The sequence below is a fragment of the Delphinapterus leucas genome, chromosome 12 (assembly GCF_059928025.1).
Source record: "Delphinapterus leucas isolate spDelLeu-1000000601 "Yukka" chromosome 12, BTC_Dleu_Yukka2, whole genome shotgun sequence".
In the NCBI taxonomy this organism is placed as follows: domain Eukaryota; kingdom Metazoa; phylum Chordata; class Mammalia; order Artiodactyla; family Monodontidae; genus Delphinapterus; species Delphinapterus leucas.
Window position 1 is genome coordinate 16,645,030 of NC_143140.1, and position 24,241 is coordinate 16,669,270.

At 43.8% G+C, this 24,241-nt stretch overlaps 1 protein-coding gene across 3 annotated transcripts; it reads left to right on the forward strand.

Moving 5' to 3' along the window:
• The first annotated feature begins 915 nt into the window (after positions 1 to 915).
• DDX43 (DEAD-box helicase 43) lies at positions 916 to 16,023 on the forward strand. 3 transcript variants are annotated; one of them, XM_022590387.3, is made up of 17 exons: positions 917 to 1,181; positions 3,037 to 3,092; positions 3,381 to 3,507; positions 4,303 to 4,428; positions 5,768 to 5,861; positions 6,816 to 6,972; positions 7,199 to 7,317; positions 7,919 to 8,020; positions 8,396 to 8,537; positions 9,083 to 9,183; positions 10,191 to 10,278; positions 10,939 to 11,066; positions 11,272 to 11,381; positions 12,075 to 12,213; positions 13,595 to 13,682; positions 14,210 to 14,365; positions 15,290 to 16,023. In XM_022590387.3, the coding sequence occupies exons 1-16, from the start codon at positions 932 to 934 to the stop codon at positions 14,324 to 14,326; spliced, it is 1,944 nt and encodes a 647-aa protein (XP_022446095.1). In that variant the 5' UTR covers positions 917 to 931; the 3' UTR covers positions 14,327 to 14,365; positions 15,290 to 16,023. The 3 variants fall into 3 exon arrangements, with proteins under 3 accessions (XP_022446097.1, XP_022446095.1, XP_022446096.1); XM_022590388.3 differs by having other exon boundaries at positions 5,780 to 5,861; positions 15,290 to 16,022; XM_022590389.3 differs by lacking the exons at positions 12,075 to 12,213; positions 15,290 to 16,023 and having other exon boundaries at positions 916 to 1,181; positions 14,210 to 14,318.
• The last annotated feature ends 8,218 nt before the right edge of the window (positions 16,024 to 24,241 follow it).

The window sequence follows — 24,241 nt, forward strand, 5'->3', positions numbered from 1 at the left end:
GTGTTGAGTATAGTTCCCCGTGCTATACAGTAGTTTGTTGTTATCTATTTTACAAATGGTAGTGTATATATTTTAATCCCAAACTCCTAATTTATCCCTCCCTCTGCCTCCCTTTTCGTAACTATAAGTTTCTTTTCTATGTCTGTGAGCCTATTTTGTTTTGGAAATAAGTTCATTGGTATCATTTTTTTTTTTGGATTCCACATATAAGCAATATCGTATATTTATCTTTGGCTTACTTCACTTAGTATGATAATCTCTAGGTCAAATCATTTTGCTGCAAATGGCATTATTTCATTCTTTTTTTATGTCTTAGTAGTATTCCATTGTGTATACATATCACATCTTCTTTATCCATTCATCTGTGGATGAACACCTGGGTTGCTTCCATGTCTTGGCTATTACAATAGTGCTGCTATGAGTGTTGGGGTACATGTATCTTTTCCAGTTATGACAACCACCATTTTAAAACCTAACATACGCTTAACCATATCAAAGTGTTGCTCACACAGCAATGGTGAATGCTACTGTCAACCTTTTGTTTCAAATTTTTAACGACTGTATCGGGTCCGGCTGTTAAACGTGACTGCGCTTTCTGCGCCCCTGAGATGCGGGTCCCAGGAGCGGGTGTGTAGCCGGAAAGCACAGAGAGGTCCGCACAACCCACAGTAGAGAACGACAAGGCCCGCGCAAGGACTCACTCAAGCGCGCCGGCGGGATGCAAGGAGTGCAGGATGGAGGCAGCCCATTGGACCAGCCCCGCTCACAGCGCCGCGTCCGCCAATGGGCAGCGGCCTGGGCGGGGCGTCGGCGCGCGGGCGCCTTGAGCAGCGGCTGCGTGGCCGCCCTCGTGGACCAGCCTTCGACGGCGTCTCGTGTGTGCAGGGCCTGCCGGAAGACGTCGGAGGTGCCGGATACTGTTCGCGGAGCCATGTCTCGGCCGGAAACCGGCGCCAACGCCTCTTCCTGGGTTGTTGCTTCTCGGCGGGGCGCGGCGCTGCCTCGGGCTCCGGAAAGGAGCCCGGAGCAGGAGCCGAGCCAAGGCGGTCGCGGAGGCCAGAAGACCGGCGGAGGTGGCGGCTGGAGGGGCCACTCCGGCGTCCAGCAGCCCGTGGGCGCTGGTTTCCAGGAGCCGCCGCTCTCCTTCAGCCTGAAGAACGACTGGGTGGGCGCGGTGATCGGTGAGAGCGGAGAGCCTGCGCGGGCGGGCCGGGGTGGGTGAGGCGGGGCGGGGCCTGTGGCATCCCCGCCCCGCCCGCCTCGCCTCCAATCAGCGGCCACTGGGGCGGCTCGGGCCCCCACCGGACCTTTCTGATACGCTTTGGTGCTAGAGTGATGGTGTTTAATGCACCTCTGTATAGTTTATAGAGACGATGTTTTGGGAGAGCCAACTCTTAGACTTAAGAAATCTTTGGGATGAAAGGTCAGAGCTTTGGCAGCTTACCCCAAAATGAACAACAAAGGAGTCAGTCCGTTTGAGCACCGGGGAGAGCCATTAACCCAAGATAAGAAGGCGTAGGGTATTAAAGGGCTGCTCGGAACATTAGCCATACCTTGCACTTAGTTTCTGTTACTTGAATATGATTAATCTGCCGGAAAAAGTGTTATTTTTCTTAGTATAGCGTGAGTCTTACAAATTCGTTTTTGAAAAGCATTTGGAAATGATTGGAAGTAAGGTTTGCCCCCCTTTTAAAATTGTGGTAAACAACATACATTTACAGGATTGTTGACCCTAAGAACAACGTTGTGTGGTAGATCTGGAGAAGGTTTTCATATTGCACGACTGAATCTACCTCTCAACAACTCATTTCCCCATTCGCCCATCCCTGGCAGCCACCAGACACCTCATAGAAGTGGAATCTGCAGTTTTTGGTGATTGGCTTATCTCAGTGTAATGTCCTTAGGGTTTATATGTGTTGTCACAAATGGCAGGATTTCCTTTTAAGGCTGAAAACTTGCATTGTATGCATATGCCACATTTTTTTCATCCAGTCATCTGTTGACAAATATTTAGGTGATTTCCACCTCTTAGCTATTGTGAATAATGATGAATATGGGAATGCAGATATCTTTCTGAGATCCTAGTTTCAATTCTTGTGTATAAGTTCCCAGAAGTGGGATTGCTGGATCACACGGTAGTTCTATTTTTAGTTTTTAAAGGACTCTGCATACCGTTTCCATAGTGACTGCACCAATTTACATTCCCATTCACAGCGCATAAGGGTTCCCTTTCTCCACATCCTCGCCAACTTGTTATCCCTTGTCTTTTTTTTAATAAAGTTATTTATTTATTTGTTTTTATTTTTGGCTGTATTGGGTCTTCGTTGCTGTGCCCGGGCTTTCTCTAATTGTGGTGAGTGGGTACTACTCTTCGTTGCAGTGCGTGGGCTTCTCATTGTCGTGTGCGGGCTCTAGAGCACAGGCTCAGTAGTTGTGGTGCACAGGCTTAGTTGCTCCGCGGCATGTGGGATCTTCCCGGACCAGGGCTCCAACCCGTGTTCCCTGCATTAGCAGGCGGATTCTTAACCACTGCGCCACTAGGGAAGCCCCATATCCCTTGTCTTTTTGATGAGAGCCATTCTAACAGGTGATATCTCATTGTGGTTTTGATTTGCATATCTCTGATGATTTCATCATCTTTTCATATACACCTGTTGGTCATAAATATGTCTTCGAAGAAAGGTCTATTCAAGACCTTTGGCCATTTTTTAATTGGACTTTTTTGGTTGAGTTGTGTGTAAGGGTTCCAATTTCTTCACATCCTTGCCAACACTTTGGATCCAATTAGTCTCTCCTTGGTCTGGTGGTGAATCCTTAGTAACTACCTCTGGGAAAGGAACCTCCTACCACCCACCACAATTTGGAATAGAAAGCGCCTGCTTCCCTTTTTCCAAACTGAAAGTGATTACTGAACCGTAGGAGGCTTTGTTTAGATGATTTGGGAAGAACTAGAGAAGGCTTTGAGCAAAGTCGGTAGTGGGTTCCCCATAATTGATTTCAATTTTTTTTAAAAAATTCCTTTATGTTTAAAAACAGGGCGTGGTGGGTCAAAAATAAAAGAGATCCAGAGCTCAACATACACCAAAATACAGGTAAATTATTCGGGTTCTTAAATCCTTAAAGAGGATGAACTATGGTTCATTCTTAACTCTAATTTCTCTTCAATTATTAACATACTGTTGTAACTTAGGTAAGTTGCCAAAGCTCTTCATACTTCTTTTTAAGAACTCACCTAAGCTGTAGTCCATTCATTATATCTTAGATGCTGATTGATAGCAATCCTGTATTTCCTTTACACTTTTATTCTTTTTGAGGTTGAGGGCGGGGGGGGGGGGGACGGTGAAGGGACTTATCTCACCTATTTCCCCCCTTGTATCTAGATAATAAAAGGGTACCCTGAAGCGGAAGTAAGAATTTTTGGCACCAAGGCAATGCAGAGCAAAGCGAAAACAGCGATAGATAATCTTGTTCAAAAACAAGAAGACTACAAAACAGAACCCAAAGTTGGTAAGTAATTTTTGCCCACTAAAGCCCTGTAAAATTTTAAATGTTTTATTCAGTGTTATAAGCCCTATTATAACTGCTTTTCCTGATAACAAAGCTTTGGCTTGCCGTCATTAAATCTAGTCTGTTACAGAATTTTTTTTCTATGAAATTCAGGATACTTTTCCTCAAACCAAGACGCTTAATATCTGCTGTTAAGCCTAGCAGTTTTACTTTTGAGTAAAAACAAAGTAACCTTTTAATACACTTCACTATTGATGGTACAGCAAGGATTAGTCCTGGCCTCCTGTCTATGGTCCCTTCCCTGGAATGTGACTGATTTTGAAAACTGCCTAATTATTTGATATTTAAAAAAATCTCAGATCTACTTAGACTAGAGAACTATTTCCAGAAGCAACAAGGAGAAGAGTCTTGGGTTCAGATGGCAGCATTGCCTCTTAGTGTTTCTTGGGAAAGAACCTCTAAAAAGCCTCTAAGACACTGTTTCTTCTGTTTCCCTGGGGTAACATCTGCCACACAGAATTATTGTAATGATAAGCGATGTGCTATTTATTATCAGACACTAGTCTCTCATGCTTTTTAACTGCTCCAGTAATTTTTTTTTTGCATTTCCGAAATCTGAAGTAAATAACTGGCAAACCGTGACCAGAATTGTCATGGCACTGTTGAACTAAATTCCTAAATTTAATGTTTCAAGCATTATTATTGTTGGATTATGAAAACAGAAAATAATAAAATTGTTTTGGATTTTATACTGGTAGGATTTGTTTGGAAACTAATTTGGAATATTTTTAACAGATGTTGCTGTTGTCCAACCTTCGGATGGAAAAGATGCAAGGAAAGATGTTTCAGGAAATCAGAAATTGGTTGATTGGGATAAGTGCCGAGAAAATATTTTGAAATGGAGCAAAAAAAAGTGGGCAGGTTAGTGCTGTATCCCAACACTTATATGTGGTATTGTTGTTCCTAGTAATTGAGGTTTTAGCCTCTATAAAAAATGTGTTGCTCTTAGTAATGAAATCTATATGCAAAATGACAGTAGAATTTGAAATGCTGCAATTAGTCTCTAGGACATGATATTTCTATGTCTGTGTTGCAGTTTACGTTACAAATGGAAAGTTAAAACTTATTTATACCTTGTCTTATTTGAGGTAACTAGCTGCACAAGTTTAATAAAAATAGAAAATTGGGCCAAAAGGGAAATTGATGGTACAGTGAGTAAACATGCCAACCAGGAGTTAACATTTTGCTATGACTGAGCAAAAATTGATCTTGGAGTGTCCTGGCCAAGAAGGGCAAAATAAAAAGGGAAAAACATTTAATAAGATCATATAGTTCTTGAAGAAATGGGTTTTTTAAATTCTCACTTGGAATTATATATGGAGTATAATGCTCTACATTATTCACTGAATTTCAGAGTAAATTCAGGCATTAATTTGATCAGAATGAGGCAGTGGGACGACATCATTTATTTAAAGTTAAACGGTGAACACTACCATGTGACAAATATTAACAAGGATTCATTCCACTCTGGTGGTCAGCCTATCCCATGCCATCTCAACAACATGTGTTGGGAGATTTGGGTGGAGGTGGGGAACAGAAAAAGGATTTAAGTTTGGTGGAAGTATGATAAGCATTTAAAAAAGAAAACAGGGCTTCCCTGGTGGTGCAGTGGTTGAGAGTCCACCTGCCGATGCAGGGGACATGGGTTCGTGCCCCGGTCTGGGAGGATCCCACATGCCGCGGAGCGGCTGGGCCCGTGAGCCATGGCCGCTGAGCCTGCGCGTCTGGAGCCTGTGCTCTGCAACGGGAGAGGCCACAGCAGTGAGAGGCCCGCGTACCTCAAAAAAAAAAAAAAAAGAAAAGAAAACAAAGTAGCTTCAAAGTAGAGGATAGAATAAGGATAAATATTTTATTCCTAAACAGTAATGGGATGGACTCTCAAAGAAAAGAAAGTTAGCTTACTATGAGAGAAGATTCGTCACTTGTGATGGCTGTGTGTCTTGTGAAGCATGGTTTCTTTTATTTTATATTTAATTATTAAAGATCTCTTTCTTGGGTGAAAAATGTAATTGAAAGACAAAGCAAAAATGGAGATCTCTTAGAGGCTGGCAGAAGCTTGGCTGGCAAAGTGTGGGACAGCTGTCTAGAACTATTATCTGTGCAAGGTGAACCTGATACATATTTTAGTTTGATTTCTGTTGCTTTGAATAAATGTCAATGAAATGTAAGTGCTCATTAATCACCCAAGTTAAAATTTTAGTTTTTGTCCCAGGTTTACCTCCAATTAAGAAAAACTTTTACGTGGAGTCAGAAACAACAAGTTCAATGTCACAAGACCAAGCAGACAATTGGAGGTGAATAGTTTTACTACTTTTTATTGAGTATTTGTAGAGGTTTGCTGGTAAATTAACCCATAGGAAAAGATTTGAAATGATTGCATTTAAAACTGTAGCTTCCTATTCAAAAGAAAACTTGGTTGCACCCTACATCATATACATTAGAGCATTGCTGTCCAATAAAACTTTTGGCGAAGAGGGAAATGGGCTATATTTGTGTCTAGAGTAGTTACTATACATATGTGGCTATTAAACACTTAAAATGTAGCTAATATAATTGAAGAACTGAATTTGAAATTTTAAATTTAAAGAGACACGTGGTTGGTGCCTGCTGTATTAGCAGTCTTTGAGAATTATTTCTACAAGTGTTGAAAATCATGAGAAATTGATCTGATATCTGAATATTAGAAAAATTTCTTACTCTTTGGTCCTTATTATCTGGAATTATAGATCATAATGGCAACATTTTTTCTATTAACATCTGTTATAAAACTAAGATAGTACGGTATAGCAGACAGAGCAGTTATTCTAGGATTGGGGTAGGGCCCTGAGCATGGACAAGTGACTAAAGATCACCTGTCGAATGAGAATAATTCCCACTTCAAAGTATCGTTGAGGATTAATTAAGGAAATGTGTGTGAAACATTATAGGCCCTCAGGCATTTGCCAAATCTGACTTTGATTCATGAAGCATGTAATTTTCAGGTTCTATTCTTAACCTTTCCATGAAATTTTCATTGGCCCATTCATGCATACAGTGTAATTTTTTTCCTTCTCTGGAACTATTCTGGTAAAAAAAGATGGGCTTGCTTCTATTTCTTATTACGTTTTACTATAACTTAACCAGCAGTCTAATTTTAATCAGTTGCAGATGAATTTCTAGATATGACCTGAACTAATGTTGGAAAAAATTTCTTGCTTGGGGAGTAAAGTGACCAAAGCCGCTAATCCTTGTTCTGTTTTTCCTTAAAGGAGAGAAAATTATAATATAATGTGTGATGACTTGAAAGGTGGTGAGAAACGTCCTCTTCCCAACCCTATTGGTAATTTTGAGGATGCATTTCACTGTTATCCTGAAGTTATGAGAAACCTTCAAAAGGCAGGTTTTCAAAGGCCCACACCAATTCAGGTATGCTTTCTTTAATTCTAACATTTCATCGACTTTCTCCCCTCAGTTTCTGGTCGTTAGAAGTTATAACACCAGGGAGCAGCTGTCTCTTATAAGTGTCCCCCCCAGCACCTCCACCACTGCCTAGCACTCAAAATGCTGAGAAGTTTGGGGCTGGGCGAGGAGGAAGGAATACTTGACAGAAAGAAATGCACTTTTTATTTTAATATTTCTCGTTCTGTTTCAGTCACAGGCATGGCCAATCATTCTACAAGGAGTAGATCTTATAGGAGTAGCTCAGACTGGAACGGGGAAGACATTGACCTACTTAATGCCTGGATTTATTCATATTGACTCACAACCTCTGTAAGAATGATTACATCTGGGTTCCCTTTAGGGGTCTAACAGATATGGATTCCAAAAATGCAATGAAAGTTTCTTCGATTGCCTTGGTCAAAAGGTAACGCCTAGTCTCGGGCAAATGCACTTGTGTTGTTCTGGTAAGCTATAAATGGACAGAACGTTTTTAGGAAGCAATAGGTAGTATCCACCAAAAGTCTTAATAGCGAAACACTGGAAACAAATTGTTTAAATTACCGTGTCCAGTACAATTCTGTGAGAGTGTCTGACACAGGAAAGCTCTGGCCCTGTTTAATGAAAAGGCTGGTGTCTGGACCCTAGGATTTTTTTGTTGGACTGTTTTTCTTTATTTCTCCACTTTTTATGTGTGGTGCTTGTTTGTGGCTTTGACACTCATTGCTGCCTTTTTTTTTTTTTTTTTTTTTGGCCGTACCTCGAGGCTTATGGGATCTTAGTTCCCTGACCAGGGATTGAACCCAGGCCCTCAGCAGATGAAAGCTCGGAGTCCTAATCAGTGGACCGCCAGGGAATTCCCTCATTGCAAGCACTGAATGAAGGTCCTGTGTATCTGAGATGGGTACTTTACTAACGTGTTTTCTCTCCAAAGAGCCAGGAATGGGCCGGGCATGTTAATCCTCACCCCGACTCGAGAACTAGCTCTGCAAGTGGAAGCCGAGTGCCGTAAATATTCATATAAAGGTCTTAAAAGGTGAGTCTTTTCTTTGACCATTCCTGCATCAGCCTTCTAACCATTTGTAGCTGTCGACATCCTCCCCATTATTTTCACACATCCTGAGAAGCTGATTGGCTCAGCGTGGGTCAGGCTTACTTACCCCTGATCCACATCGACTGTAACCTGGGTGGTGGGGTCAGATAACAAGGATGCGAATGTGGCTGTCACAGGACACGTCCCTGTGGATTGGTGGGTATGGATGGTTCTCAGAAAGGGGCCAATACTGTACTACCCGAGACTTCTGATTGATGTGCTTTTTATTTTATACCCCAAATGCTTAGGTTGGTTGGGATTTTGAATTGTGATGGGATATTCCCCACGTGAACATGAACCTCTGTATTTTTTTTTAAGTGTTTGTATATATGGTGGTGGCGATAGAGATGGACAAATAAAAGACTTAGCGAAAGGTGTCGATATCATTATTGCCACTCCCGGAAGACTCCACGATCTACAAATGAATAACTTTGTGCACCTGAAGAGCATAACCTACCTGGTAATCGTGGAGCAGGGGTTCAGGGTTGTGGGAGGAAGAACTGAACTCTTTATCAAACTCTTTAGAATGGCTCTCCATTTCATAATGGTTTTAAATCCTAGGAATGTTTCTCATTCCCTCTAGTTTGTTAAAATACAGATTTTAAGATCATTCCATTTTAGTATTATATAAATATTAGAAAATGTAGGTAAGTACAAAAGAATTCCACATGAATATTTTAGACACTTAAATTGTTTTTTTTCATTAAATAGATTTAGAAACTGTTAGTTGGCAAACTTAACTCAGTCTGTGTTGCAACTACAGATAGCTTAGGTAATGGAGGAAGTGAAAAAATTACCTTAGTATTCATAAAGGCAGAGCATACATATTAGCTACCTTCCATACCTAATCTAGCCATCTTTTTTTTTTTTTTGGCTGTACTGCACGGCTCGCGGGATCTTAGTTCCCTGACCAGGGGTGGAACCCGGGCCCTCAGCAGTGAAAGCGCGGAGTCCTAACCACTGGACCACCAGGGAATTCCCCTAATCTAATCATTTTTAATGCAGGTATTAGATGAAGCTGACAAGATGCTGGATATGGGATTTGAACCCCAGATAATGAAGATTTTATTAGATGTACGCCCAGACAGGCAGACAGTTATGACAAGGTAGGTGTATGTTTAATTTGCTAGTCTGCAAAGTAGAAATCAGTGGAACCAAATCCATTTGATTTTAGAGCCTTTCTTAAAAGTATTTTGAGATCCTTTGGTGAAAGATATATCACCACTTAGTAGAGCAACTCAGTGTAACAGTTTAGCAATGACTATTGGGTTTCCTGAATTAAAAATAAGATTTCTAGGGACTTCCCTGGTGGTACAGCAGTTAAGACTCCACACTCCCAATGCAGGGAGCCCGGGTTCGATCCCTAGTCAGAGAACTAGATCCCACATGCCGCAACGAAGATCCCACGTGCTGCAACTAAGACCTGACACAGCCTAAGTAACTAACTAAATGTTTGAAAAAGAATAAGATTTCTGTAAAAAAATGCAGGGGAGACTGTTTCACAGGGGGGGGTCTCAGATTGGAAAAAGTAATCACCTGTCCAGAATACTTTTTGGCAAAGATAAAGCTGAGGCAGCGGAAGAGTATGTGATTGGGGAAGTAGACTAGATTTATTCATTTTGTTTTCTTACTAAACTTCCCATCTTTGTAATTAGTGTGAAAGTACAGAAGGTGGCTACTCTCATAATATATGGTTGAAGAAACAACTGAATTTACATATCCAATCATCGGTACAGTTAAAATGTTTTTATTTGGCATGAGCATTTGGTTTTGCCTGCTAACAATGCATGAAAAATACTGGGGTTTTTTGCCTTATTTATAAAGGCCGAGAGAAAACTAACACCTGAATTCATTGTACCTTTTCATAGATTAGAAAGGTATAGCTCTTCTTCACCTTTTGCTTACAAACCTATTAAACTTATTTAAAGGTTTAATCTAGTAGCTTCGTTGGGCAATTCATTGTGAAGCAAATGTCTTCTGTGAAATTGGCCTCATTAAAAAGTACTAAGTTTGTCTCTCATGAGTAATTTTGTTCATAGCATTCTTAGGGAAATTTAGTAATGTTTGCTTTATAATAAATGTTTAATGTTTGTGTATTACGTTTTATCTCCAGTGCAACGTGGCCATGTGCTGTCCGTAGACTCGCACAATCTTATTTGAAAGAGCCCATGATTGTGTATGTTGGTACTTTGGATCTAGTTGTAAGCTTGTTTTTAATTACTATTTATATCTTATTAATTATGGAAATGTTTTGCCATTGAAAGCTCTCTGGCCTTTCACTTCATAATTGAGATTGGCCTTTCAACTAATCATTAATGAAAATTGACATTTTGCTTAAATCACTGGTAATTAATAATGGGTCATTGCCCTAGGCTCATTTCATGAGATTTCACGAGAGACAGGATAAATGCTTCAGAATCTATTTCATCTCTGGGTCAATAAAATGGTACCAGCGATACTTTGAAATTTTGTGTTGTCAAAATACTTATTGAACGGAAACTCTTTGTGCCATCAGCTGAACATCTTTATTGCAAAGGCTATATCCAAATTCATGGCGATAGTTTTGTAAGCTTGGCCTCAAACCGTGGCTATTCCTTTTTCAACAATAGTAACCAGCTGCTTTCAACACACTACCATGGATTCGAGAGTTCCCAGCTTAGCATAGGTGACTCACTGGTAAAAAGTGAAAGACTGAGCCATAAATCCTTGGGTAGGAACCGGTGATTTTGTAAGGACCTGCCATTTTTCCTGCTAGCAGTTTATTAGAACATTTAACCAATGATAGAAATAAGATGGATTTCGAGCCAATATATGGGGTTTGCCCATTAATACTGATGAACTATGATCTCTGAGTCCTTTAGGCTGTAAGTACCGTGAAACAAAATATAATTGTCACCACAGAAGACGAGAAACAATCGCATATCCAAACTTTCATCGAGAGCCTGTCTCCCAAAGACAAAGTCATAATATTTGTTAGCCGGAAAGCTGTGTGAGTATATTTTTTTTACATTCAAATCATCAGTCATGGTTTGTTTGGGCATTGTTTCTATGTGTATACGCATTTCATATGGGGGTGTGTGTATGTCTTACAATATGCACATTACTTCAGACTCTTGCCAGTGGAAGTAACAGTAATGAATTGATGGTGGTATGAGAGTAAGCACTTAGACCACTGACTTTATCTTTTGCTTCAGGGCTGATCATTTAGCAAGTGACCTGAGTATCCGGCATATATCAGTAGAGTCTCTGCATGGCAACAGAGAACAGAGTGATCGAGAGACAGCATTAAAAAACTTTAGAACAGGTACATTTATACAATTAGTATTGCAGTTTAAAAGTGTCTAGTGCCTGGGGCTTCCCTGGTGGCGCAGTGGTTGAGAGTCCGCCTGTCGATGCAGGGGACGCGGGTTCGTGCCCCGGTCCGGGAAGATCCCACATGCCACTGAGCGGCTGGGCCCGTGAGCCATGGCCGCTGAGCCTGCGTGTCCGGAGCCTGTGCTCCGCAACGGGAGAGGCCACAGCAGTGAGAGGCCCGCGTACCGCAAAAAAAAAAAAAAAAAAAAAGTGTCCAGTGCCTGGACTTGCTTGAGTGTTGGCACCTTTTCATGGAACCCATGTCTAAGATCTGCCCTCAGCTTGCAGATCCCAGAACTATACTTGTTCTAAATATTCATCAGATTCTCAGAACTATCTCAAGCTAATGTTTAAAACCTGGATATCAAGGCAGTAATTTGCAGTGAGGGTGTTATCTTAATTTACTTGAGAGGCATATATCTCTGCCATGGTTCATGGACCCTTTGAATTTTGGAATCTATTGTGTTGTAACTTGCCAGCAGTTAAAAAAAGGCTAAGTAACCCTTTCCCGTCTTCACTGTCCTTAAAAGAGTTTTAATATTAAAAGCAAGGATAGTTCACCTGATCAGATATTAGGGGACGGATATGTCTTGGGTTGATTTGTACCAGCATGTGTCTGTATTCTTTTGGCTTTACTCTTTAGGGGAAGTGCGAATACTGATTGCTACCGATTTAGCATCTCGTGGTCTCGATGTCCATGATGTCACACACGTCTATAATTACGATTTTCCCCGGAACATCGAAGAATATGTGCACAGAGTAGGGCGCACCGGGAGAGCAGGGTAAGTCGGTCCATCCAGCCTGGCTCCCCATTCTCTTCGCAAAAAGGACCTTTTTCCCCTCTGAGAGCACTATCATAAAATCCCCATAACATGCTGTTTAAACAACTGCAGATTAGGTTCCAAATTGCTGTTTGAATGGCTAAATCTTTTTTTTTTAATCGAAGTATAGTTGATTTACAGTGTTGTGTTAATTACTGCTGTACAGCAAAGTGATTCAGTTATACATATATGTATACATATATGTATACATTCTATTTTTTTAATATTCTTTCCCATTATGGTTTATCAAAGGATATTGAATATAGTTCCCTGTGCTATACAGGAGGACCTTGTTGTCTATCCATTCTATATATAAAAGTTTATATCTGCTCACCCCAACTTCCCACTCCATCCCTCCCCCAACCCCTTCCCCGTTGGCAACCACAGGCCTGTTCTCTACGTCCATGATTCTGTTTCTGTTCCATAGATAGGTTCATTTGTGTCATATTTTATTTATTTTTTATTTTTTAGATTTTTTTTTTGATGTGGACCATTTTTAAAGTCTTTACTGAATTTTTTACAGTATTGCTTCTGTTTTGGTTTTTTGGCCATGAGGCATGTGGGATCTTAGCTCCCCGACCAGGGGTGGAACCCTCACCCCCTGTATTGGAAGGCGAAGTCTTAACCACTGGACCGCCAGGGAAGTCCCTTGTGTCATATTTTAGATTCCACATATAAATGATATCATATGATATTTGTCTTTCTCTGTCTGGCTTACTTCACTTAGTATGATAATCTCTGGTGGCATCCATGTTGCTACAAACAGCATTATTTTGTTCTTTTTTATGGCTGAGTAGTATTCCACTGTGTATATGTACCACATCTTCCTTATATGAATGGCTAAATCTTTTTTTTAATTAATTAATTAATTTTTTGGCTGCGTTGGGTCTATGTTGCTGTGTGCAGGCTTTCTCTAGTTGCGGCGAGCGGGGGCTACTCTTCGTTGTGGTGCGCGGGCTTCTCATTGCGGTGGCTTCTCTTGTTGCGGAGCACAGGCTCTAGGCGCGTGGGCTCAGTAGCTGTGGTGTGTGGTCTCAGTAGCTGTGGCTCACAGGCTCCAGAGCACAGGCTTAGTAGTTGTGGTGCATGGGCTTCATTGCTCCGCGGCATGTGGGATCTTCCTGGACCAGGGCTCGAACCTGTGTCCCCTGCATTGGCAGGCGGATTCTTAACCGTTGCGCCACCAGAGAAGTCCCTGAATGGCTAAATCTTAACGTATCATACGTAGTTGGGCTTGTGAAAGAGTTGAGGTTTTGCTGCTGCTGTTTTTGTTCTATTTTGCTAGCTGAATCATGAATATAAATTACAAATGAAATTAAATTGACTTTTTTCCGCCTTGAAGGAGGACCGGGATATCTGTTACCCTTATCACTAGAAATGATTGGAAGATTGCCGGTGAATTAATTAATATTCTGGAAAGAGCAAATCAGGTGAGAATATGTAACTCTGTTTTCTAAGGTTCAAATTTCATTTATTCCAAGTACTGGGGCTTTACTGCCTGTCAGGAAATACAGATATTAAACAAGCAATTAAGCGTGTTATGAGGGCTGTAGCATGGCAAAGATGAGCACTATAGTATATAAGTGGGGAACCTGATCTGACGGTGAGCGTCACTGAACCCTGCTGAGGAAGAGCCCAGTGGGGTGGAGGTTGCAGAGAGCAGAGGGAGCCGAGGACACACTCAGGCCTCGAGGTGAGAAAGTGACACCAGGCAAAGGCACCAGGAAGCAACTGAAAGGCCATGCCAGCAGGAGGGCCACGTACTTACTGACGGGGTTTTTTAAGACTAGGCTGGTTTTTATACCTTGAAGATTCGGTGTTGCATATGCAGAGGGACACGTTCCATTCTGTTTGGATGATGTCATGTAATCAGTTGTGGAGATTCTCTGAAGATTGTAGAAAAGCTGTTATATAGTGAGAATCACCTCAATCCTAATAACACGTTTAATGGCTTCAGAGTGTCCCAGAGGATCTTGTGGTGATGGCTGAGAGATATAAAGCAAATAAACTGAAAAAAGAAATGGAAAATAAATGGGAAAGACCCCAAGGAAAACCCAAGATGTTTTATTATTAACGTCTATATTGAAAAGTGGTACCAGCCTACTTAAAAGAGGTAAAATTTGAATAACACATGAACTTTCAAACACCTGGTTTCCTTAACTAGGCTCTGTTAGTGTGTTTATTACAATCAGCATTATCTCTAAGAGTCACTAACATAATAAATGAGATCTTATTCTTTATCTGTTACCTAAATTCTAGTTAATATATCTTAGAACTGATTCACTTTGTTATAAAGCAGAAACAAACACACCATTGTAAAGCAATTATACTCCAATAAAGATGTTTAAAAAATATATATATATATATATCTTAGAAGTATTAATTCAGAGATGAGAAAAAAACTTTAAGTTGTACAGTCGTAAGAGTATAATGGAATACAATAGAATTGGTGTAGGTGTAAATTGGTATAACCTTCTGAGCAATCAGGTGGTAATGTATCAATTGTAAATACATATACCTTTTTTTTTTTTTCCGGTACACGGGCCTCTCACTGTTGTGGCCTCTCCCGTTGCGGAGCACAGGCTCCGGACGCGCAGGCGCAGCGGCCATGGCTCACGGGCCCAGCCGCTCCGCGGCATGTGGGATCTTCCCGGACCGGGGCACGAACCCGTGTCCCCTGCATCGGCAGGCGGACTCTCAACCACTGCGCCACCAGGGAAGCCCACATATACCTTTTGATCCAGCAATTCCTCTGGACATAAATGTCCAGTAGGGAGCCATATGAATAAACTATGGAGAAAATCATATCATATAAGGGCCTAATGCCTATGACATAGGAAACTCCTAACACTGAACAAAAACAACCTGATTAGAAAATGGGCAAAGGACTTGAATAGACATTTCTCCAAAGACATATAAGTGTCCAACAAGTTAAAGATGCTTAGCTTCACTAATCACTAGGGGAGTCAAAGATCACCTCACCCCTGTGAGAATGGCGCAGTACATCAATTGATGGGTTTTCCTGCTTATTTTTCAGAATTCAAGATTTTTTTTGAGATATATTTATTTAAGATACTGTGGAAGTACTGGAAGCACGCTGGCAGTATGAAGAGATGACTGAGTCTTAAAATAATAGTGTTTAAAATGTAGAATTCAGTATTTTATACTTTAATAAGATCAAAAGTATTTAACCTTGAGTTGAACATTTTTTATCGATATTAAGGAATGTAGCATTAAAATTTCACTTGCTATCTTTATTTTAAAAAAAGAAATAAACGTAAATTTTGTCTCGTATAATGTTGCTGTATTAAGGTCAATCTTTAAAGGGTTTCAAGCTTGTTCAGATGTTGTCATAGCAGGGAAAATGCTGTTAACACAATAAATTATTTTCTGTGATAAAAAGACAAGCTGATCCGTCTTTCTCAATAGCCCTGTAATTTTGTGTTTACCACATAGTGTTTTATTTGGTGGTACTTTTCTTACTACTTTATCTACTTTGAAATGAAACAGTAAAAAGATTTCATGGGGCCAAACTATGCAACAGCTGTTTGTTAAATTTTAGCCTAGTGCTCGAGGATCAAGTAAATCCTGGGTAAATTCATTTCCCCGAAAGCTTCTTTGACTAATCATGGCCCCTACTTTCCCTTATAGTTTTGTGTAGTTTTCTATTCCCTGCATGATAATTACTTATACCATGTTATCATCTATCGGAAGTTGTATAGTAGTGAGGAAATATGTTCATGATACAAGAACCACAAACACCCACCAAAAGGTGTATGTAATGAGAATAAATTTTTGTAATAAGTTTCATTACGTGAAAATGCATTAAAATTAGTGAAATACTAACATTAATTTGGGCTACTGACAGGTTTTCAGCGAAGCTGGGCTAGGCTAACAGCTAGGAGCCCATCTTTCCCTAAAAGTGCAGAATGAAACATAAAAAGAATACACAATGGGGACAAAAGACAGTCTCTTCAGTAAGTGGTGCTGGGAAAACTGGACATCTGGTTATAAAAGACCACAATCAGAACACGCTGGGGAGTGTGGGGAGGGCAGCCCCGGGGCTGAGGGGCTCGGGATGCAGCCAGGGGCTGCCGGGTCCCGTGGGCTGGTTGCTGCCGGTTCAAGGCCCGCCCCGCTGCTGCCCCGGCCCATGGGCATCACATCTTTCAGCAAGAGAGTCCAGAAGAGCATCTCGCAGAAGAAGGTCCAGCTGCACGTGGACAGGAGCCTCAGGTGAACACTGTCCGACGTTACGGAGGACACTACAAACTGCAGAGCAGGCCAGGCTTCAGTAAGCCCCAGTGAGCAGAAACCATCAGCCAAGGCTTCAGGCACAGACCTGTGAGTGAAAACGAGACCCTCCTTACTTTTCTACCCGGTGAAGAGTGACCACAGCGCACACACCGGACCAGAAATGAGGGGCAGCAAGCGGCTCCAGTGAGGCTGGAGCACATCTTCAATGGGTAAGTGCAGTGCTTAATGCACAGGGATGTCGGCTGCATTTAAGCCCATGAAGGCTGTTCAATTTTACTGTAAATGAAAAGCTTGATGAATACGGTAAATCTTTTAGGTCAGGAGGATTACATCCTCCTGATGCAGCATGTTTACATGCAGACTTTTAAGCCAACTACTGGACTAAAAAAAAAAAAAAAGGCAAGAAAAAGCATGATCAGAAAAAGAATGAAAGGAAAACAATGTACGGCCTCATCAGCGAAGCATGAAGTCAGTTCTCCTGCAAGTGTGGGTGACAGCAATCTTGGCAGTCACTGTGTGATCCCACGCTGCCTCACGCGAGGTGTAGCCCTGCACCAGCAGCCTGCGGCTGGAGGCGGACCTGCGTGAGCAGACCCGTCTGCTGGGGACACAGACCCCCGCTTTGCTGCCAGCTTTGTCGCTTGTCAGCAAGTCCGTTTGACGCGGGTCCCTCGCCGGCCCTGTGCCTGGCACACAGTAGGCACTCAGGCGGCATCTGCTGGCTGATCGAGCTGTCACTACAGTGCCAGACTTGTCACATCTGGTCCCCAGCTCCAGGCGCCGAGACCCCTGCCGTTTCTGTTGCTCAGCACACGTAGTAGAGGAAACCCTGATGCACCAACAGGAGGTTTCAGGTCAGGCGAGGTTTCAGGCAGTCCCATGCGCCCAGCCGTATTGTGGAGGGTCCAGAAACACACATGCAGAGCCCCTCCCGGGAGCCGCGGCCCCTGGTCCTCCCATCCACGCTTCATTCTGCGGGCAGAGTTACGTGTTACGACCTCAGCCGTTCTCCTGGGCCAGAAATGCTTTGACAAATGGATGCATGTAGTGGTTTGGGGCTCATGTTTTCAGAAGTACTAATCCTTAATTGAGAGCCACAAGAAAGCTGCCAAGGACTGTGTGGTTCCTGCCCCCGAGTCCAGCCCTGGGGTGGAAATTCTGACCAGCCTTGACCTTCTGCACTGGGGGGTCGGCAACGAAGCACGGCTTTGAGCAACACAGGCCGGTGCCATCTGATGCTCGTTCTTGTGAGCACTTTGCCTCTCTTTCAGGGGGAACGATTGCTAACACAACTTTTTTAACTATTAACAATTACCTGATTTTTTCTTTATGTTCAAACACTCAGATCCCTATATCTAATTCTATCAGAACCAAAGTATCCTTTGAAAATAAAGCTTTATATCCAGAAGTAAGCTTTTGCAACATCTTCTAGTCAGTGTGTTGGGGGAGCGGAGTGTGAACAGGGAGTAGGAAGGAAAGAGAAGAAAGGACTTGAATTCTAATTTCTGACCATCTTGACATATATTGTGTTCAAAGGTATCACCTTCTTAGTTTTTTTTGTTTGTTTGTTTTGTTTGTTTTTGTTTTTGTTTTGCGGTACACGGGGCCCTCACCGCTGCGGCCTCTCCCGCTGCGGAGCACAGGCTCCGGACGCGCAGGCCCAGCGGCCACGGCTCACAGGTCCAGCCGCTCCGCGGCATGTGGGATCCTCCCGGACCGGGGCACGAACCCGTGTCCCCTGCATCGGCAGGCGGACTCCCAAACACTGCGCCACCAGGGAAGCCCCTTACTCAGTTTTAATTCTGAGTTCTTTCTTAAGCCTCAAAGAATAAAAGCAGCAGTGGACAACCTGGCCTGGTGGAGCGTTTTAGTGTCTCACGGATGGATTCATCTGAGCATCCACCCAGAGAAGTCAGAACAGACCCCCCGCAAGCAGGGAGGTGGAGGGGCCAAAGTTCTCGGTTCCATGGAGCGTGCTTTCCGTGGACAAGGACGCCACTCTTACTAAATAAAACGTGGTGTGTCCGTGGCAGCCACGCTTTCACCAGTGCTCACGATGCATGTCTAGCAGATTGCAGCCTTTTAAAATATGCATAATTGAATGTACAGAGAGCATCCTCTAGACTCTGAGGGGATCGTATTTTCATACACCTGACCATGGTTGGCACGTCGGGGTGCTCTCTGTGTTTGCAGTCGTGCAGATTCAGTGCGTATTCAGAGAGCGTCTCACTGCCCACAGCTGAAGGCTGTTGATATGGAGGCACCAAGAAGGCTCTAAAGTATGTGGCTTATGTAGGTTTTTCCTAAGAAGCTGAGTTTAGAAAGGGTTTGAAGGAATCAAACACCAAACCCCCTTTGTCAAGGGGAGTGTTTTGTTACCAGGCTGGAGTTTGGGGGCAGATGGGGTTAAGGCATTGGTAACCTGCTCCCTGGAAATATCCACATACTATTGAGGAAAAAAAATGTAGCTGTCAGATGTTTGAGCCACAATTGTGGATGTGTAGGTCATGTCACCGTCTCTTCAACAGCAGATCTGTGTTCCCAGTTGAGAGACCCTGGACAAGAAGCTGTGGTGTTAGGCTCTATCTGTTCAGGTGTGTCTGGAAGAGCGCTTTCATTCCCACGGGAAGCCTGGGACACTTCTCACCCTCAGCCAGATGCTGTGCACACGCAGTCCCATGCTGTTTTTCCTCTAAGGAGAGGTCCTTTGGAAAGCGGAGGTTGTGTGTGTCTTTTCAACCTCTGAAAGCATGTCCGGTGAAAGGAGAGACAAAGCTCTCTGAACTCATGTTTTTCTTGGGTGCAGAAATCTGTTCTTTCATCAGATCACTAAGCCACGTGCCTTAGCCTCTTCTGCAGTTTCCCACAGCTGGATCTGGGGCAGGAGGCTTCTGCCTCTTAGAGGTGGCTGACCCTCTAAAGCAACCCGGTCTGGCTTTGGGGAGCAGTGGTGCTTGGGGAAAGCAGCCCTCACCGTGGCTGTCTGCATTTTTAAACCACCTGTCAAGGACTTGCGCTTGTCTCCACCTGTAAGGTTGCAACACTGCCTTCTCTCCGCTTGGTGCTCCTGGGCAAAACTGGCATGTGCCATCCAGAACTGGCGTTGTCTTCTTAGAGAGCACGGCTGCTGCCTCGGTTCCGGCCTGCTGTGCTTCTTTCATACGCCCTGAAGGGTGTCACATCTTGCCATTCGTGTGGCTTCATTTTAAGGTGTTTTAAAAAACAAACGGACAGACTTCTTATTTCAATGAACAAACTCTTAGGTTGGCAACAGCATGTGAGAAAGATCATAGCTGAACCCCTTGAAAGATTGCAGCCAAGGGATTCAAGACCAGTGGTGTAAAAGGAAGAGGAATTTCACTTATGTGGTACAGCTGCCAAGTTGTTAGATGTTCCTGTCTCCGCTAAATAGGCACAGCTAGTCTTCCAGGGAGCAGATGTTAATAATTGTTTGCAGTTAGAATGCTGCATCTAACCTTGGCATTTCAGCTGTTTATTTTGTGGGAATTTTTGCTGCTTTCTTGCAGGGCACCTGCCTGTTAGAAAGGAGGAAGTAGGGGAGGGAGCTAACTCAGGGGCCCGACCGTGGATCCCAGAGTTGTTGCTGCATGGAAATCACCTGAAAGCTCTCAGGCATTACAATGACAAGATGTAACAGTTGATAAGGGGCCTTTTAGCCACCTGGTCCAGACATTCTGCCCACAACCTGCCACCCGGGGTTTGAGCAGCCTGGGCTTAAACACCTCTGAGGACAGAGAACTTACTGCCTCCTAGGAAAGCCTGTTCTATCTTTGTTTTTGTTTTTTTTCAATATAATGTTATTTATTTATTTATTTATTTTTGGCTGTGTTGGGTCTTCGTTGCTGCGCGTGGGGTTTCCCTAGTTGCGGCGAGCGGGGGCTTCTCATCGCGGTGGCTTCTCTTGTTGTGGAGCGTGGGCTCTAGGTGCGCGGGCTTCAGTAGTTGTGGCACGTGGGCTCAGTAGTTGTGGAGCACAGGCTTACTTGCTCCGCAGCATGTGGGATCTTCCCAGACCAGGGATCGAACCCGTGTCCCCTGCATTGGCAGGTGGACTCTTAACCACTGCACCACCAGGGAAGTCCCTTGTTCCATCTTTGTAAACCTCTGGCTTTTCTATGTTCTCTGTAATTTCCGTCTTAGTCTCTGGCCAGTGGGAGCCAGGTTAATTGCTGGCACTGCTCCAGGTCACAGTGTTGGTCTTTAGAAGGAGCAGCTAGCAAATAGACACTTTGGTGTCCTGGCTGTCCTTCCCCCTGAGTATTGTTCCACTTGGTTCCTTGTTGGAGATGTTGAGGAAACCCCGTCAGCCTGGTTATACTCCCTAGCTGTTGCTAAAGCTGATGGAGGAGGGAGTGCTATCAGGCTGCTAAGAAAGACCTCAAAACAGATGAGGCCTTAGTGCTCTACTTGCATCACAAAAACTGAGGCTCACTTCACATAAGAAAAGTTTTAGCGAGAAGATTTTAAAATATGATCTGTGTGGAGTTTAAAGGTTACGTGGCCCCTGAAGGCTTGTACCTTAATGTTCCTGCAAGTACTTCACACGTTTTTATGGAGAAAACAAAGCTTAGGAACTTGGGGAAACCACATGTCTCAGTGTTAGAGAAGGGCCATATTTTCAAGCTGGAAAGTCCTTTAAGGTTGCCGTTGCCCGGTCATTGATTTTTAGAGATGGGGAAACTGAAATTCAAAAAGACTTGCCCGAGCACCGTGGCATCACCTGGACCAGCCTCTCGCCCTCCTGACCCGCCTGGTGCTCGTTCACTTTCCGCAGAGCGGGAACCCAGCCTGCAGGGGGCTGCCCTCACATCCTCAAGACCTTGCCCCTGAGCAGAGGTTCCCAAGGCCAGCCTGGCTCTCAGGGACAGAGACCCAACCTGCAGGACTCCAGGTTGCAAGTAACGGCTGGGAAGGCAGTCAGTTGAGTTTTGCAAAATGAATGGGAGGGGAGAACAGAAGGAGCCTATCATTGAAGACCAAGGTTCCAAAGTCCTGGTGGGAAATGTGATGTTGTCTTAGAATCTAAATGCTCACGAAACACACTTGCTCTGTGGGTCAGACTTCAGCCTTTCACACGGGTCATTCAGGTGACCCTAACTTGAACAGACACAGCTCTGTGGCCCTGCCATTCGCAGCCCTGTCCCTGTTAACGAGCGAGGTGGCTGAACTGAAGCACAGGTGAGCTCAAGGTCATGCCTGGGGACGCATGGTGCTTCAGGGTGCCTCTGTGTTCCTTTCATTTTATTACAAACTGTTGCCAAGTTTATGGTTAGGAGGGGTAAAGTGGACCCCATTTTTAAATTTTATTTATTTATTCTTTTGGCTGCGTTGGGTCTTCGTTGCTGCACGCAGGCTTTCTCTAGTTGCGGCGAGCGGGGGCTACTCTTCGTTGTGGTGCGCGGGCTTCTCATTGCAGTGGCTTCTCTTGTTGTGGAGCACGGGCTCTAGGCGCGTGGGCTTCAGTAGTTGCAGCTCACGGGCTCAGTAGTTGTGGCTCGCGGGCTCTAGAGCTCAGGCTCAGTAGTTGTGGTGCACGGGCTTAGTTGCTCCGCGGCATGTGGGATCTTCCCTGACCAGGGCTCAAACCTGTGTCCCCTGCATTGGCAGGCGGGTTCTTAACCACTGAGCCACCACGGAAGCCCCTGACCCCATTCTTTGAGGTGGAATGCAGCTGGGGGCAAGGTGGGACCTTTCCTTAGGGTAGGAATGTCTACACATTCCTTCGCCCCCTAGGTGCGAAGGCACCTCTCAGCCAAGATGGACACATGACATGACTGCTATCTCAAAGTGTCCTCAGGAGACAAAGCTTGGCCATTTACCCTGTTTCTGTTGTTACTTCGTTTTGGAGAGCAAACAGGAGGCTGACTGTAAATGCCTAACCTGGAGCCCACCTACCTCCTGTCTCAGGAAATGCAAACAGGAGGCTAGCTGTAAGTGTCCGGCCTGAAGCCCACTTTTTTCTGCTCCAAGAAATGTAAACAGGAGGCCAGTTGTAAGTGCCTAACCTGGAGCCCATCTATCTCCAGCCTCACCAAAACGAGGAGCCTGACGCCCACCATGTGCCATTTATCTACGTGCAGAGGTTTCAGAATTGTTAACGACGACACCCCGGAAAGAACTGCATAAAATAAAGCCCACTGCTTATGTATGGTCCATTTTGCCTTTAGTCTACAGATTCCATTCATTTCCAAAGTTAACTTAGGTCAGCACCTTCCATACATTTCTAATATAGTTGGATTCTGTCACATTGTGTATTCCATCCTGCAGCACTCCTACATCCTAAATAACTAAATTTGAATAGATTATGATTGAACCCTTGGGCTATACACATCTGTGGGCTTAGACAAATGCATAGTGACAGGTATCCTTCCTAAAATATCACGTGGAATACTTCAAACCCGCCCCACCCCATGATTTGCTTATCATCTGTGGGTAAATGTAGGGGGGTTTTTTTGTGTGTTTTTTTTGTGGTACGCGGGCCTCTCACTATTGTGGCCTCTCCCGTTGCGGAGCACAGGCTCCGGACGCGCAGGCTCAGCGGCCATGGCTCACGGGCCCAGCCGCTCCGCGGCATGTGGGATCTTCCCGGACCGGGGCACAAACCCGTGTCCCTTGCATCGGCAGGCGGACACTCAACCACTGCGCCACCAGGGAAGCCCTGTAAAGGTAGTTTTGTCTTTTCCAGAATGTCATACAAATGAGGTCATACTGTGTGCAGCCTCCTCAGAATGGACTCTTCTGCTCAGCCATATGCACCTAAGATCCATCCACGTCTTCCCATGGGTTGATGGCTCATTTCTTTCTGTTGCTGAGCAGTATTCCATTGCCTGTGTATCGGAGGAAAACCAATTTTCCCTCTACCCTTGTAGGCTCTTGACTGAGATTCCCCTGTAAGAATTTTAATAGCATGCGTACCTCCTGAATATATGAGAGATACCCAGGAAAACTGAGTCATTCCCTGAAATGGCCAAAGCCATCACCTTACATACCATCTTCAGCTAAAAACAAATGAAGGACCTTGGGGGAGGGGAGAAGCCAGTGATGGCAGGTTATCACACAAAGCACAGTAAACAAGGGTATGGTTGTTATGTGGATTGAAGTCAAGACTTCTCCACTGGTAAGACTCTCTTGAGATTTAATCATCCTTCTGTTTCCGGTACAAAGAGGGACACACCCTTACACATGGAGATTTCCCTAATAAATATAAATGTACTTCACAAAAGGGAAACCTCTACTCAGTTTTTCTTTTCTTTTTTTAAAAATTTTATTTATTTTATTTATTTATTTGGTTGTGCCGGCTCTTGGTTGCAGCCGGCGGGCTCCTTAGTTGTGGCTCACGGGCTCCTTAGTTGCACCATGTGAACTCTTAGTTGTGGCATGCATGTGGGATGATCTAGTTCCCTGACCAGGGATTGAACCCAGGCCCCCTGCACTGGGGGCTCGGGGTCTTAACCGCTGCACCACCAGGGAAGTCCCAGTTTTTCTTTTTTTATTTTAATCAGACCAAAATAATCCTTATGCCAAAGAGACATATTTTGGGGTGGCATATTCTGCTCCCCTTGACAAGGATGTACCCCAATTTGCTTATGCATTCATCTATTGAAGGACATCTTCATTTTTTTCAAGTTTTAAGCCATTATGAGTAGCGCTGCTGTGTATAATTGCATCCTTGTTTGCACTTGGACATAGATCTTCAAAGCAGTTGCCTAAA

Excerpts from the sequence above, each read along its gene's own strand:
- DDX43 (XM_022590387.3), top strand. The coding sequence starts at position 932 with ATGTCTCGGCCGGAAACCGGCGCCAACGCCTCTTCCTGGGTTGTTGCT. Across the intron at positions 5,862-6,815 it reads GACCAAGCAGACAATTGGAG|GAGAGAAAATTATAATATAA; the intron begins GTGAATAGTTTT and ends TTTTCCTTAAAG. Across the intron at positions 12,214-13,594 it reads GGGCGCACCGGGAGAGCAGG|GAGGACCGGGATATCTGTTA; the intron begins GTAAGTCGGTCC and ends TCCGCCTTGAAG.